Here is a 17,358-nt window from a genome sequence, read left to right as displayed (position 1 = left end):
CCCATGCCCAATTTCAATGCCAGAACGTGATGCTAAAAGGCAATAGGTCGACGAAATGCAGCGCGACATTATTCAGCCGTCGAAAAGCCCGTGGGCATCTCCTGTAGTCTTGGTAAAGAAAAAGGATGAAACCATACGTTTCTGCGTCGATTACAATCGATTGAGCAAGATTACGAAGAAAGACGGATACCCCCTCTCACCGATAAACGACACATTGTATCGGTTCTGCAACGCTAAATACTTCTCGTCGACGGATCTCAAAACTGGCTACCGGCAAAAAAAAAAGCCGGGCTGCGGGATCGCGAAACGACTGCCTTCATCACGCCAGACGGCCTCTGTGAGTTCAATGACATGTCATTCGGACTGTGGTCGGCTCCTGACGTTCCAGCGCGTGATGGACAAAATGCTAGCGGGAAGAAAGTGGCAGACCTGCCTCGTCTACTTGGAAGATGTCGGTGCTTTTTCTGCAAGTTTCGACGAGCGCTTGAGACACCTTAAAACTGTAGTGAAGACAATCGAGTCTTCCGAACTCACTTTGAAACCGGAAAAGTGTCACTTTGCATAGGAAGAGCTGCTGTTCCTGGGACAAGTCTTCAACAAGTTGGGTGTACGACCCGACCCGCAGAAGACGCCTGCTATCGCAAAGCTCCAACAGCCCGTCGCCAAGAATGAAGCGCATAGGTTCACTGACATGTACGACTATACAAGCGCTTTGTCAAGGACTTTTCCAGCATCGCTGCGCCGCTGACACAACAAACTAAATGTGATGTAGTGTTCAAGTGGGAAACGTGGGAGGCCAACGCATTTTGAGAACTCAAACGACGTAAGCATTTGGGACTGGTACTCACGCCCATCGACGAAGTCGTCGATACGGAAATCCACAGTGACGCCAGTAGACTAGGCGCTAAGCGCCGTCCAAGTCGAGAGGAAAGATGGACTTGAGCGGGTGATAGAAAACGCTAGCTGGGCGCTGTCAAAAGCAGTAGGCAAATATTCTACAACCGAAAAGGAATGCCGTGCCACCACAGGGCTACATAAAAATTTCGGCCTTACCTCTATGGCAGACCATTCAAAGTCGTAAGCGATCAGCATGCCTTGGTTTGGCTAGTGATATTACAGCACCCTTCAGGACGCCTGGCACAATGGAGCCTGAAACTGCATGAATATGACACCTCCATAATTTACAAGTGATGACGGAAACACTCTGCTGCCGAGTGCCACTGCCTGTCTCGCGCTCCCGGGGACGCGCCGCGTAAAGATGACAAATATGACGACGCCTTTTTCGTAACAATAGGCACAGACGACTTTGTCGAGCAGCGGCGAGCGCACCCCGAGCTAAGCAGTCTTGCTGAGTACTTGGAAGGCAAGACCGACTTTATGCGGAGGATATTTGGGCACGGATTGTCTTCGTTCTTCATGCGAACTGACGTCCTTAGTTCCTCGTTGTGCCTGCAGCCCTCTGTGAGAAGTGCTACACGCCCTGCACGAAGATCAGACATCCGGGCACCTTAGGTTTTATCGTACGCTTGCAAGCATGCAAGAGAAGTATTACTTGCTGTAACTGACCGCTTACGTCGCCCGTTACGTGAAAGCTTGCGTGACTGCGAACGACGCAAGAAACCGCCCACAAGTCCAGCGACATTACGACAGCCGATCAAGCCACCTAGCTGACCATTTCAGCAGATCGGGATGGATTTTTTGCGACCCTTTCTAAGGTCAACATCTGGAAAAAAGTGAATCGTCGAGGCGACCGACTACCTCACCAACTTTGCTGAAACGAAGGCCCTCCCGAGAGGTAGTGCAGCAAAAGTGGCGAAATTCTTCGTCGAGAATATCCTGCTGCGATATGGTGCCCCAGAAGTCATCACCGAAAGAGGAACAGCGTTTGCCGCAGAGCTTACCCAAGCCATTTTGCAATACAACCACACAAGCCACAGGAGGACAACTGCCTAACACACGCTGACGAATGGTCTTACGGAGCGACTGAACAAGACTCTCGCCGTCATTCTAGCAATGTACGTCGACGTCGAACACAAGATGTGAGATGCCTTCCTGCCGTACGTAACCTTCGCTTACAACACGGCAGTACAAGAAACAAGAGACTTCGACGACGCTACGTGGAATACCAGCCTGTGACAGTGTTTCGGTTTGGACCCTGATACGCCGACGAGGACTCAGTAAGAAACCATGGCGACAATAATTCGAACCTTACAAAATCAGCAGACGTATTGGCGCACTGGACCAGGAGGTCGCGCCACACGGAATTTCGCAACCACAGCGGTGCCGCGCAAGATCCTGAAGTGGCCTGCGTGGTGCGTCTTAAGCCCTTTTGCGCACGCTGACGAACTTCGTTATTTTGTTGTTTCTTTACTACTGGTTCTTTTGTTTAGTGCACCCCTTTGTTTACAGCAACGGGCTGATATTTTTAAAATGGGCGTATTCACACGCGTATTGTATATCGTATCGGACGACAACGTTTCGCCCCCTAACAAATATCATCGCACAGCGCAGGACGCGCGTGCATGTATCAGAAGTTTCTCGTATGTAATCGATGGTTCCCTCCGCGGTCTGGTTGTCACCGAACCTTGTATAATGTGATGTCGTGTTTTCGCGACGCGAATGGTATAGAACTTTTTGGAAGGCACGCGGACATTAGCGATTACTATGGAACCTTCATTGACTGATGTATAAAAGCTTACGCACTTGACCCGCTGATCAGGTTTTTCGACGATCACCTACTGTGTTCGCCGCTATCGTTGTGCTTTAAGTGCAGGCTTTTTTGAGGGCACAGGTTCGCCCAATAAAATATAGTTTCGTCATTCACATTATTGCTAGGTGACAGCATGGTCTTTAAGCAAATAACTGAACTGACTAAATCAATCAACTTCCGTCATGGTGGTACTACGACTGCAGGGCCGAATTTCAAGATATTGTGATTTCAGTTGGAAACTCAATGTTCCTAACTCTTCAGCTGTGCTGCAGGTCTGCTCGCCGCTTTTATAAGGTACTTCGCAGCTTGCTTCAGAATGAGGCCGAATCGCTGACGGTTATATTCATGGTGGACATGTCTGCATATTCGGGTGCTAGCATTATATATTCGTATTGAAGGAATTTTGATGGCGCAACACAGCAAGTCTATGCTATCGCTGTAACAGGAAGACATTAGTCCGGAGAGCGCTGAACATTGCTTTTGTCGTATACAATGTATTCCAAACCCTGGGAAGTTTATTCCTTCGAGAAGGATTCAAATCAAGGTTCTTCGCACACAATAATTTAATTCTAAGCCTTTACGTTTTCTATGCCAGTGCCCAAGCGTATAGTTATACGTGTGTATTCCTTAAGCGAATGCTCAATGGTAACCAGTACCTCATTTATGTTGTAGCGCCTCTCTTGCGTTGTCCTGCAGTTTCCTGAATTTGTTTCACATTTTTCGCCAGGTGGCCCAAGTACATGATTTTTGGTAGGATAAGTATGTGTGAAAGGAATCAAACGACTGTTCTAAAACACTATTTTACCTGCCTCCGTTATCGTGCGAGTAGAGCGCGAAGGCTAAGCAAGAGTGTATGTTCAGGGCTTGTCTTGTCTCCGCCCTCCATTATTCCTCCTTCCTCCCTTCCTCTGTTCGGAATTGGCGCACAGCTTTGGGGTTGGACAACCGTCGTAAAACATAACTATACCTCAAATATTTTATGCAAGTTAGCTTTTTGTTTGTGTTTGCATCTGCGCAGGCTGGTGTCAAAAGGTGGCACGTCTTACGCCTGCAAGATTGTGTCCAAGGAGCTCACATCAGCCGTGTACCGCGCCAAGTTCTTGCCACGGGAGCTGAAAATCCTCGCCGCCATCCGCCACTCGCACATTACCTACGTCAGCGAGATCATCGATCTCCCGTCAAAAGTATTCATCATCATGGAGTTGGCCACCGGAGGAGACCTACTGGACAAAATACTGGTACTGTAAAACGATGCATAGATATGTGCCCCTAATAGACGAAAAAAATATAGCAACACCTTTTGGCTGCCTTAATTTGAGGCATTTTATTCCGATATCAATTATGTGAAAACTCCAGGTTCACGTAATCTTCCGCATAAAGTCCAAAGGTAACACCGTCACCGCGACCCTCACGCTGTATGTGCGAGTGAAAGCGTGCGAGTGGAGCCGATGCTCACGGCTGAATCTCGCCCGCGCGACAGGGAGGAAAGCAGAGAGGAAGCACGCCATCTTCTCTCGCGCGCGAAGCACTCAACGTAGTGAGGCACCTGAAAGATGGGAGGGACGGCGTTCTATTCCGGCTGCAACTGCGTATGTGGGAGCTGTGCATGGTCGTGTGGTCTTGAGAGTGATCTGCGTTGGGGGCAGAGTCTAGGCGCGTCAACGGCTCGTAGCTTTGTGGGTGCTGTTTTTTCTTGGCGCTCAGTTTGCGTCGAAGCGATACGAAGGTAACTTCCCTCAATGATGCTGCCACCTTTGCTGACGCCAGCGTTTCGTCAGCGAAAGCCCGTGGTGATCAAATGTGATGTGTTGCTCTTTGCTGTGCGCAGTGACTCCATGCTTCATTTAGTTAGCTAGTGAACGTTTACAAAGAGTACGCATTTGGGATGGTTGGTTCATGATTACGAGCAGTTAACAGCCCTAAACAAAAGGACAAGGAGAGGGACACAGACAACAGCGCTGACTAACATACAAGTGTCTTTATTCCTGCAGTCAGCATATATATACTCCACCGCTAACTCAAACCATAGAATCAACAGAATTCAGCATGCGCAGGGGTGAACATTGCAATTAATGCAATAGAAAGGCATCTCCTTCGGCAGGAGAGAAATAGAGGGAAGGCTTACACATGCTTCGGCGCTATTATGAACGTGGAAAGGTTCTGAAATAAGACGTGAACGGTCATTGAGGTATTTTTACAGATAGATCACAGCTTTAAAAGATGGCTTGAAGCCGCATTCATTGCAATGAAGTGATAATCGACTATGTCTAGCTCGATTTTGAACCTTGCTTGAGTGTTCAATCATGCAGTCATTGATGCACCGTCCCGTTTGACCGATATAATATCGCTTGCATGAAAGAGGAATCTTATAAAGCACACAGTCACAACAGTCAGCAACAAACCTCTGTCTGTGCTGCTTTGTACAACTTTGTTCGTTGCTCTCGGTTACCCGATTGACTTGATTGCGCAGGCTACCTAACTTATTTCTGGCAGTGAACCGCAACCTAACGCCTGCCCTGCTGACAATCTTTTTGAGATTATGCGCAACTTGGTGCACATATGGGGTAACCGGAACCATTTGCCGTGAGCGATTCTCAGATTGAGTAGCTGCCGATTGCTTTCTTTTAAGGCTTGTTGCGAGGCTTTCAGCGATGCTAGTTAATAGCATAACGGGATACCCGCGAGCTTAAGACTGGCTAATTGCAATTCGAAGCTTGCATCTACTTGGTGGTCACAAGACCTGATGAGGGGTGCCTTCATACAAGATGTTGTAATACCGCGCTTGACTATCTACGAATGCGCGAAGTAAAAGGGATGAAGGCTCTTATGAGACGTCTTCCCTTTTCCCCATAGTTTTAGATTCTTTTGAATTGATCATGGAGCATCCATCAGACAACAAGCTGCGTTTCTTAGACTTGAAGCTGTCGTTCTCAAGCAATCATGTATGTTGAGGTTTTGCTCCTCGGTCTGATAAGAGCATCATCAGGTCTTGTGACTACCAAGTAGATGCAAACATCGAACTGCAAGTAGCCAGGCTGAAGCTCGAAGGTTTCCCGTTGCCGCTTTTAACTAGCATCGCTGAAAGCCTCGCAACAAAACTTAAAAGAAAGCAATCGGCAGCTACTCAATCTGAGAATCGCTCCCGGCAAATGGTTGTGGTTATCCCATATGCGCTCCAGGTTGCGCATAATCTCGAAAAGGTTGTCAGCAGGGAAGCCCTTAGGTTGCCTGTTTACTGACAGAAATAAGTTAGGTAGCCTGCGCAATCAAGTCAGTCGAGCGACCGAGAGCAACAAAGAAGTTGTAAAAAGTGGCACACACAGAGGTTTGTTGCTGACTCTTGTGACTGTGAGGTTGCAAGCATTTTTTATACCGGTCAAACGGGACGGTGCATCAATGACCGCATGCGCGAACACTCAAACAATGTTCAAAAACGAGCTAGACATAGTCAATGATCACTGCATTGCAATGAATGCGGCTGCAAGCGGTCTTTTAAAGATGTGGCCTATCTCTCAAAATGCTATGGTGACCATGCACGTCTGATTTTCGAAGCTTCCCACATTCATAATAGCGGCGAAGCATGTGTAATCCTTCCCTCTACTTCTCTCCTTCCGGAGGAGATTGCTTTCCCATCGCTATAATTGAAATTTTCGCCTCTACGCATGCTGAATTCTGCTGATTCTGTGCTTTGAGATAGCGGCGGAGTATGTATAGGCTGACTGAAAGAGTAAAGGTACTTGGTTGTTAGTCAGCGCTGTCGTCTGTGTCCCTCTCCTTGACCTGTTGTTTAGGGCTCTTTACTGCTTGGAATTTTGACAAGTTGCTACGGCAGATAAAAGTGCTGTGCGGACTTCGTATAGATGTATGCGTATTTGCTATCGGAATCGATGCTTGGTCCTTCTGGCGAAACTGGTCCTGGTTCTAAAACACCAAGGCTCTCCGAGGCCTGTGCCTGCCGGGGGGCGGGGAGGGGGGGGGGGTGAGGGTATGAGATCGGCTGTCTGTTACCGTAGACAACCAGTTTTCTACGCGAACACTGCTGCTTTATAATAAACGGAAGTGCTCTCCTGAGGCCTCCGCTAACGGTTATACCTGATTTCCTGGAGCAGTAGTTAAAAAAACCAATCTATCGTCTCGACGACAAAAGCACCCCGCACAAAAAAAAAACTGCTCCGCAGCTTTTGCAACATACCGAGTCCCTACGAGGAGAATAACGAAACACAAATGAGGAATCTGCCCACGGCCCTCTTGCATTTTGCCTCTATCCCGGCTGCTGCCAGACGCGTCCTGGGTACTGGAGGGGCTGAGCAGCAGCTACTCGCAGGGATGTGTGCAGGATTATTATAGCAGAGAAACGCCGCAAAGTACCACAGGCAACCTGATAGGAATTAACATTTTTACTGGATAACTTAAGAATTTTATGCGTCCAAATGAGTAAATGGGTATCGCATGCGTCATGTAACTGTACGTTGCCGTCCATCTCTTGCGACAAATAGCTTCGTGGCTTTTATTATGGAGTGCGTACGGAATTGCCGTGGAAGCTGCGCGTGGAGCAGTTGTACAAGTTTGTATCCCAGTACCACGACAAGACTGAGCGAATATGCTGCCATTGGCTTTAATAATTATTTCTTTTTCCTTCGTGTTTCGTTGCTTGTGCGAGCCGGACAGCTCAGCAGGCTGTGTGTATTGCTATGGTGTTAGGCTGCTGAGCACGAGGTCGCGGGATCGAATCCCGGCCACGGCGGCCGCATTTCGATGGGGGCGAAATGCAAAAACACCCGTGTATTTTAGGTGCACGATAAAGAACCCCAGGTGGTCGAAATTTCCGGAGTCCTCCACTACGGCGTGCCTCATAATCAGAAAGTGGTTTTGACACGTAAAATCCCATAATTTAATTAATTTAGGCTGTGTGTATTTGGGCTGTATATGAGGATTGTTTTGTCCTGCAGCCCTGTTGTACTCTTTCACAATACCCGCCATGGTGGCTTAGCGGCTATGTTGTAGCGCACAAAAGCGCAGGAGGAAATCGCGGCCGCGGCGGCCGCATTTCGGTGGCGGCGAAATGCAGGAACGGCCGTCTCCCGTACATTGGGGGGCACGTTAAAGAATCGCCGGTGGTCAGACGTAATACGGAGTCGCCAGCTATGGCGTGCCTCATGATCACATCGTGATTTTGGCACGCAAAACCCAAGAAATAATTTTGTTTCTCTCTGCAGTGTTTGAGTTATAGGGACAGTGCATTCCAGCGAAAAATTACAACGTAAAATACAGACGCACACAGCATAGAGATATAAAATTAGCACTTGAACAAAAGTGTTACGGGCGCTAATGGGGGGGGATGTGGGATAATAATTTCGGGAACCTCTGCCCAGTTTTCCGCATCAAGTTCGTCCTTCGTATTGATTTCGAACTCTTGATTGTAAAAAATAACATCAATAAAATATTTGCCGTCCTTCCACTACTGTGAACAGGGTTGCCAGTGATTCTCGGGATCTGCGGCTCTCCGTGGTCGTACCACGTCGGCTTCACGCTCCCCCACGGCGAGGTGGGCACGTCGATGACGAGCCCTTACTTGAGGAGTTCTAGGCGATGTTCATCAAACGCCGCCTGTTATTCGGCCGAATGCAGGAAGCGCGGCCCGCTCCCACTGCCGTTTCTTTTTATTCATTTCGCAATACTGCCGGCCAACGTGGCCCAAGCAGGAGTGCAATTGCAATGAAATGGGAAAAGAACAGAAATATATTTCCGACAACATTCGGACGACAATATTATACATCGGTTTCATAAGGAAGATACTTATCGCACACCCACGTAAAAAGAACAGCACATAAATAATTTACAACCTGTACTTGCACCAGAAATAATTCAACAGTTTGGCTTGGTCGATATTTAACACAACAAATGAAGTTCAAGGGCTTCGTCAAAGTTTTCAGCCTCGCAAATTGAGGTAGGCTGTTCCAATCCGAAACTGTGCGTGGGAAAAAAAAACTATGTTTAAATGCCTCTGCTTTGGCAAAAATTGGTTGTAGAGAGCGTTTGTGAGTGTTACGCACTGGTCTACTTGTAATCCACTTGAAATATGATTGTGCAGAGATATTATTTTTCGAGACAAAATATTACGCTAGAATTTTAGTCGACTGATTTTTCTGCGTGCAGCTAATGTGGGGATGTTATGCGCAATCATGAGCTTAGTTGGAGAGTCCATCCTTCTATATTTATTCAATATAAGTCTGATTGCGTTCCTTTGCAGGCGTTCTAAGCAGTGCATATATTTTTTGTGTGGGCACTCTATACAACGGATGCAGTCTGCAATCTAAATCTCATAATGGCATTGTACGCTTGAAGTTTAACATTCACCTTGCCTTTGCAAACTTCCTTTTTAAAAACATAGTTTTCGGAAAGTTGTTGCACAAATTTCGGAGATGTGCGCCCGCATGTCATATCACTAGAAAGAATGATTCCTAAATACTTACATTGAGTTACTGCTGGAATCCATGGCTGGAGCCATGGATAGAGCAAATAAACACTCTAGGATTCTTTTTCCACGTTAAATTTATTAACACTGTTTTGTTAAAGTTTAGTTCCATGTCGCATTCTGCCCACCAGCATTCAATGTGGCTGAGAGTTCGCAGTAATAGCTTATTAACTTCATGGCATGTTTTTTTCTTTAAACACAATACAATCGTCCACAAAAACGTTAATACACACTGAGTCGGGGATTACTTGCACTAATTACTTCACATATTGTTACGCAAGAATGAAAGAAGACAGAGGAAGAAGAAGATCGCGAGACGCTGGCTGCGACGTATTGTTGTTGGTGAGCCATCTTGTGTACTCTCACTCATCCTGTATATATATTGTAAATACAGTCTTTATATATACTCCCAACATCCCCGTAACGTATTGGTGGGAGGTGCGGGGTACGACGGATGGAAACGGAGCTCCGCAATGGACGTTGCATCACCGTCCGCACCTTTATTGACGGCGAGCCCGCGGGATCAACGTCGCTGCCGCCTCCGACGTCACCGTCGCCACCTACGTCGCTGTCACCTTCGGTTGCGGTTGTGCAACCTAAGGATCCTGGAACTTTCTGCGGGACTGATGGCGACTACGTTGAAGAGTGGGTGACTATGTACGGACGTGTGAGTGGAATCAACAGATTGTGCCTTACGCTTAAGCTAGTTAACCTGTTGTTCTACCTACGACGCACTGCAAAGGTATGGTACAAAAATACGAAGAGGAGCTAACCACCTGGGACCAATGAAAAGAGAAGTTGAGAAAGTTGTTGGGCAAACCAGCCGGCCGTAATGTTACCGCAAATCAGGAACTGGCCTTCCGGGCCCAATCCCCCACGGAGTCCTATGTCTCGTACATCCAGGACGTGCTGGCACTTTGTCGTAAAGCCGATGGCGACATTACAGAAGCTGAGGAGGTCGGGCACGTGCTTAAGGTCATTGCTGACGACGCCTTTAACCTCCTCATGTGTAAAAGCTGTTCTACAGTTGATGCCATCATAAAGGTTGTCGACAATTCGAGGAGGCAAAAACCGACGCGTCTTGCAAAGATTCGCCAGACGTCTCAATACCGCTGCAACGTCGACGTATGAAGACCAACCCGCACAGCAGCATGCGCCGCCATCAGAGGACGCGGTGCGAATCGTTCGACGTGAACTGGATGCGATGGCGCCCGCAGATTTGGCTTCCGGTAGCCCCGATCCTACCACTTTTTCGTTTCCCCTCGTACAAGCCATCGTTCGCCAGGAACATGAAAACATTGAATTACATTCTGTCTGTGCTGTCGCCAATCGCAGAACTAACGAACGCCTTTATACTATTTTAGCTCCACCCGGGCGCTTCTCTCCGCGTTATTGCAGCCCGACTAAGTGGAAAACTGAGGACGACCAGCCGATACGTTTCAAGTGTCGCCGCGTTGGCCATGTCGCCCGATACTGTCGCAATTTGTGGCCCGCAACACCTCGCATGCCGACCGGACTGAGCCGTTTTAATGAAAACACCCTCAATGTTTCGCCCACCGCCGAGTTTAAGAGTGCCGCCAACTCTGCTCGGAACACTTGGTACAGTGGCTCACTATCGAAGCGCGGACGCCAGTTTTGCTCACCGCAAATACGTCGCCCATCTTCCTGTTTGCCACAGCCACGTCGCCTTTTGTCCCCTGTGGATTTTGGCCGCATCCTTTCGGAAAAATAGGAAATGCAGCCCTCGGAGGTGGCGCTGCATCGCCTATTACTGCAGCAAATGCTCTGTCTGCGCCCACAAGCAGAAGCGTAATTGACGTTAAAATATACGGCGTACCTGTCCAAGCACTCACCGACCCTGGAGCCCACGTTTCTGTGAAGAGTGCTAGCTTACGTAGACGTTTAAAGAAGGTCCTCACCCCAGTAGCTGCCCGAGGGCTTCGTGTGAGTGACAGCAGCGTGCTGGTTGTTCTTGGAATGTGTACTGCGCGTTTAGTATAGCCGGCCGCCGTACATCTGTTCTCTTTGCTGTGATCGACAACTGCCCTCACGACGTTATCCTTGGATTGAACCTTTTATCTGCTCATTCTGCTCTCATCGGCTGCGCGACCGGCGTTCTTCAGTTAGAATTGCCTCAACTCGACGATGTTCCGAGCATCGCCCCACCGCACTTGTGCTCGCTTAACGATGTGCGTCTGTCACCTGAGCCAGTTAGTTACGTCACTTTGACCGCTCAGCCACAGATCACTGACGGTGAATATGTCCTTCGCGCCATCATCGACATACTTTTGAATCGGTACGTTGCTGTTCCGCATACGCTGGTGACGATTAGTAATAACGACGTCGTTCGTCCGCTTACGAGTTTCAGCCTGTGCCCTCAAGTGCTTCCGGCCGGCATGTTCTTGGCCAGCGTTTCTAATACTTCCGAATGTGACATTGAAGGTCTCAATGCCGAGAGCGCTTTCTTAGCACCAACTGCAGCTCACAGCTCTGGTTCCCTAACGCATGACTTCGCGAAGATGATTGCATCTGACCTCACCACTGCACAGGCCACGGACATGCGTCTCCTCCTCGCATTGTACCTTGACATTTTGATTTCGGTGACAAGCCTTCAGAACAAACATCTGTTGTTCAGCACCGTATCAACACTGGAGACACGAATTCTATTCGTTGGCGTCCCTCGTGTATATCTTAAACTGAACGTAGAGTCATGCAATCGCAAGTGGAGAAAAAGGCTCCGCAAAAGGGTAATCGAGCCATGAGCCAGCCCTCGGGCATCGCCTGTCGTCCTTGTGAAAAATAAAGATGGTTGCTCGCGTTTTTGCATCGGCTATAGCCACTTAAACAAGATAACGTGAAAAGACGCCAATCCCCTACCACCCATTGAGGACGCCAAAGACTGCTTGCACGGCGCTAAATACTTCTCCTCCATCGATCTTCGATTGGGCTAGTGGCATATTTCAGTTGATGAAATGGACCCCGAGAAAACAGCCTTCATCACGCCGGATGGCTTATATCAGTTCAAATTCATGCCATGCTTCTTTGACATTTGAACGTATGATGGACTCTCCTCTGCGAGGCTACAAATGGGCCACCTGTCTTTGTTGCCTTGACGACATTATTGTTTTTTCGCCCACGTTCGAAAGCCCCATTACAGGACTCGCTGCCATTCTCGCGGTCTTTCGAAAAGCCGGCCTCCACCTAAACTCAACGAAGTGTCATTTCGGGTGCCATCAGATTACCTTGTTGGGACACCCTGTTGACGCATCCGGTGTTCAACCAAATCCGGAAAAAGTTCGCGCCGTACGCGGTTTCCATGTGCCACGTTCTGCTTCTGACGTGTGCTGCTTCATCGGCATGTGTTCTTACTTTCGCTGTTTCGAAAAAACTTCGCCGATGTTCTTCGGCTTTTGACAGGTCTTCTGAAAAACAACGCGCCATTCTCATGGGGCCCGCAGCAGGCTCACGCGTTCGCCACCCTCATGAGGTTTCTGACCACCCCTGCCAAGCTTGCCCACTATGATCCATCTGCACCGAGTGAACTCCACACTGACGCAAGCGGCCATGGCATCGGCGCTGTTCTCGTCTGACAACAGAATGGTACCGAGTGCGTGATAGCTTACGCCAGCCGCCTGCTGTCACCTGCTGAGAGAAATTACTTCATCACCGAGCGGGAGTGCTTGGCTTTTGTTTGGGCTGTCGCCAACTTCCAGCCATATTTGTACGGCCGCACGTTTTCGGTCGTTACCGAACACCACGCACTCTGCTGGCTGTCTTCCCTCCGGGGCCTGACAGGACGGCTTGGTCGCTGGGCTTTGCTACGCCGGGAATTTTCATTTATTGCCAGTTACAAGAGTGGACGCCTCCACAAAGATGATGACTGCCTCTGTCGTCACACTGTGGACCCCCTGGATCCTGCGGCGCATGATCTGGCAACCTGCGTGATGGCTTTTACTGACATGACCGATATACGCGCTGAAGAACAACTCGACGAATGCCTACAGCCCTTCGTCGCCGGAGTGCAATCTGGCAACACTGACGGCACATGCCGCATGTTCGTGCTGCATGACGGCATCCTCTACCACCATAATATGAACCCTGATTACTCTGCGTTGCTCCTTGTCCTTCCTCGTCATCTGCGATCCATCGCTCTCGAACAACTTGATGATGCACGGACGGTAGGACACCTTGGAGTTTTGCGTACATACGATCGCGTACGACGCCGGTTCTTCTGGCCGGGTCTCTACCGCTCCGTGCGTCATTATGCCGCAACTTGCGAATTGTGTCAGCGTCGGAAGAAACCTCCCTTGCTACCTGTCGGACGACTCCATCCAACTGAAGTTCCCTCTAAGCCGTTCTTTCACATAGGCCTTGACCTGCTTGGTCCTTTTCCGACAACAACTAGAGGGAATAAGTGGATCGCCGTCGCTACTGATTACGCGGCACGCTGCGCGATAACAAAGGCGTTGCCGACTAGCTGCGCAACCGGCGTCACCGATTTTCTCCTCCACGATGGCACTTTCCACCATGGTGCACCTCGACAGTTACTTGCAGACCGCGGCCGCTCATTCTTGTCTCGAGTTATCGACGACCTCCTCCGCTCTTGTGCCGCTGAGCACAAGCTGTCCACGACCTACCGCCCACCAACGAATGGTTTTACGGAACGTCTCAACCGAACAATCACTGAGATGCTGTCGATGTACGTCTCCAACGATCACCGCCACTGGGATGCCACGCTGGCATACGTGACGTTCTCGTATAACTCTTCCCGACATGACACTGCAGGTTATTAACCTTTTTATCTTTTGTGTGGTCGTGACCCCGCATTGCCGCTTGACAACCTCCTCGCTTCTGTGCGACATGGTGCAACTGAGTACACTCGTGAAGCCATCGATCGGGCTCACATGGCACGTCAGGTCACCCGATCTCGTTTATTAGCCTCGCAGCGTATACAAAAACCGCGTTATGACCAGTGCCATCGGGGTGTTAAGTCCGCACCATGTTCTTGGGTGGTCCTTTGTTCACCATATCATCGGGTTGGTCTTCCCAGAAGCTCCCAGGGCCTTATGAAATCCTACGTCAAGGTAACTATGTAAATTACGAGATTTCGCCGCTACAATTAGATGGATCCTCAAGTCCGACGCCTGTTGACGTCGTGCACGTTTCAGGGCTGATGTAATACTTCACTCGCAATTCTTTGCTTACCATGTGCCGAGAGGCCTCTTCACCACCTAGGGGTCCTGTTACGGAAGAATGAAAGAAGACAGAGGAAGAAGATCGCGAGACGCTGGCTGCTGCGTATTGTTGGTGGTCAGCCATCTTATCTACTCTGACTCATCCAGCATATATATTGCAAATACAGTCTTTATATACTGCCAATATACCCGTCACAATATTTAAGAAATTATAATGGCGCCAAAACACTCCCTTGAGGAACACCGCATGTAACGCCGAGCATCCATGATACACTAGATTTGATTTAAACAAACTGCTTTCTATTAGTTAGTGTGCCTCAAACCATTTGATAAGATAAAGCAGCAATTCTAGGTTATTTAGTTTTATAAATACTTTACTGTGCGGAACGTTATCAAACACTAGAAAAATCTAACAGAAGTACATCAATTTGCATAGAACGATCGAGAGCTGCTAAAAAGTCGTGAATAGTTGTTACCAGTTCTGTCGTCGTCGACTTTCCCTTTCGAAAATCGTGATGGCGAGTAGAAAAGACATTATTACCTGTTTAAAGCACTGGATATTTTGAGCCACAATATGCTGTTGTAACTTTCAACAAACAAAAGTTAAAGAAATCGGTCTGTAATGAGAAATTATTGAAGTATCTCATTTCTTTAAAATGGGGAGAACACGTGCAATTTTGCAGTCGTACGGAAGTTTGCAATTACGCAAGAATGCATTGAAGACCTTTGCCAAGAAATCGCTTAACTGTATGGAATTGCGCTGTAAAATATATTTGGGATTTGATCTGGTCCTATACTTCTTTTGGTGCTCAACTACCTAAACATAGTTAAGACTCCATCCCTAGTGACGATAGAATGTCCATATCATCAAGCATAGTGTTTGGGGTACATAATCATTTGACGGAGAGAAAACGCTCTGAAAATAAATAATAAGAGCCTGCGATATTATAAAGCCGCCAGTTTCAAATTTTCAGTTCAGTTTAATTTTATTTACCGTTCCATTGCCTTGACCCATAAATCTCCAAAATTAAGCAAGATCATCTTTAATGAATGCAGGCAGAGTGATACGATAGTAATGTGTGCGCGTTCCATTTACTTTAGTTGCCAAATTTCTTTTCAGTTTATTACAGTTCTCGGGTGTTACGTCTCTATGCTTTCCAAGTCGCTTCAGTCTACGTTTATTATGGATAATGTCCCTAGAGATCATCGAATGTTTGCGGTTGTTACGTACCTTCCGGAATGGGACATATTCTTCAATGGAGAATATGACTGCCTTTTTAAATTGTGTCAACAAGGCATGTACATCATCATGCGTACTGTGGTTTAGTGCACTGTCTAAGTAATCTGTGATAGATGTATCATCAGCGTGGTCAAAATCATTAATACACACTGAATGAGTACTCGAATGCCCCTCAGACCTTCGATGAGACCAAGAAAAAAACAATAATCTGTGATCCAGCACACCACTTAACGACAATAATATTTTCAGGAATTAGAATTTCGCACATTGGAGGATTTGTTTACCAGAACTGTTATTATGCGGCATAATTGGAGCGATGAACTTAAAGAGGCATACGATGCACCTCGATTGCTAAGAAATAAAAAAAACGTTTTAGGATACACTATTCCGCTACTAAGTATGGTGAAGCGAGAAGAACTGTGTACCTCCCAAAAATATTTAAGGATTTGGCCGATTAACTCCTTTTGGCAACTTCGATAAAAAATTTGAAGAAATTATTGATGATATATTGAAATTTAGACCTGATCTTTACGTAAGTTGTTTATGTGTTTCTCTTTATTTACTATGTTTTGTCTGTTAACGGGTAATACTACCAAACATGCTTCTGAAAGTTGAAAAAAACGTGTTAATATGTAAATGTCTACCTTTTCACTTTTTATGTAAATATGTAACCACATCGCTGCACCGACTCTACCGGACCTAGTCGCACAAGTGCTCGTGGACTTAGACAGGCCCGTTTCTTTGTTTTGATTTTGGATGTGTGTCAGTAAGTATTATTATTATTATTATTATTATTATTATTATTATTTCCACTTGGCGGTTGTAGGCGATACCTTCGGCCAAGGCTGATACCTCATTTTTTAACCGATGCCAGGTGTGCCATGGGAACGTGTTGGGGCTGCACTGCAACTGATTTGCCAATATTTCAAGCCTCCGCCCCGCTAACACGCTGTATTCCAACAGGTCGCGTGTCGTTTGGCTGATACCTCTCGACTTTCAATTTGCCGCTGACTGTCCACTGTGTACGCCTTAGGCCTTGTACGCCTTTCCTGCATGACAATGAAGGAGTGTATTACCTGCCACAAATCACTGCCCGATGATGGCAAACTTATAACCTGCGCGAGTTATAAATTTTCTTATTTGGGTCAGAACTGGTTTGGAATTGCGTCGGACACCTTTAATACAATGCGTTCAGCAAAATGAGACGTGTGGGTATGCAAGACATGCAGAACTGCAGAGAAAAAGAAAGAAGCACCGACGGTTCCAGCTCTCTCTGATGCTGCCGAGGTCGATGACAGTACGGGCGCGGAATCGGCATTGCTTTCGGAACTACAAGATATCAAACAAGTCTCCAATGCTTACCGGAGCTTTACACCAAGGTTTATTAGTTTCTCCTTTTGAGAACAGAAGTATCCACATTAACCACAATAGTCAAAGAATTGGAGAGCTCGGTGAATTTTACGTCGCCACAGCACGATTCTGTTTTCGAAGAATTAAAAGCAGCCGAGCAAGAAGCGCCTTCTCGAGCTGCAGAAATACCCACCCTTAGAACAGCGGCACAGATGCAAGCCGAACACCAAGAACGGATACAAGCAGAACGAAATGACAGTGAACAATGCAGCCGCAACATGAACATGGAAATCCATGGTCTCAAGGATGAAACGGACAAAAACCTCAAGGAAGTCTTATGTAATATCGCCCGAAGTCTAGCAGTCAAAAGTTTTTCCCTGTCAGAAGT

At 47.5% G+C, this 17,358-nt stretch overlaps 1 protein-coding gene across 8 annotated transcripts in view; it reads left to right on the top strand.

Moving 5' to 3' along the window:
• Positions 1 to 17,358, top strand: part of LOC135897938 (testis-specific serine/threonine-protein kinase 1-like) — a 330,453-nt gene that overhangs the window by 34,960 nt on the left and 278,135 nt on the right. For all 8 annotated transcript variants that reach the window (XM_070533514.1, XM_070533515.1, XM_065426647.1 and 5 more), the window contains one exon: positions 3,729 to 3,948. In XM_070533514.1, the coding sequence (XP_070389615.1) occupies positions 3,729 to 3,948 (220 nt within the window). The remainder of the gene's footprint in view (positions 1 to 3,728; positions 3,949 to 17,358) is intronic.

Source organism: Dermacentor albipictus, chromosome 2 (genome assembly GCF_038994185.2).
Source record: "Dermacentor albipictus isolate Rhodes 1998 colony chromosome 2, USDA_Dalb.pri_finalv2, whole genome shotgun sequence".
NCBI lineage: Eukaryota > Metazoa > Arthropoda > Arachnida > Ixodida > Ixodidae > Dermacentor > Dermacentor albipictus.
The sequence above is the reverse complement of the archived record's forward strand: the minus strand, read 5'-3'. Positions and strand labels throughout refer to the sequence as shown.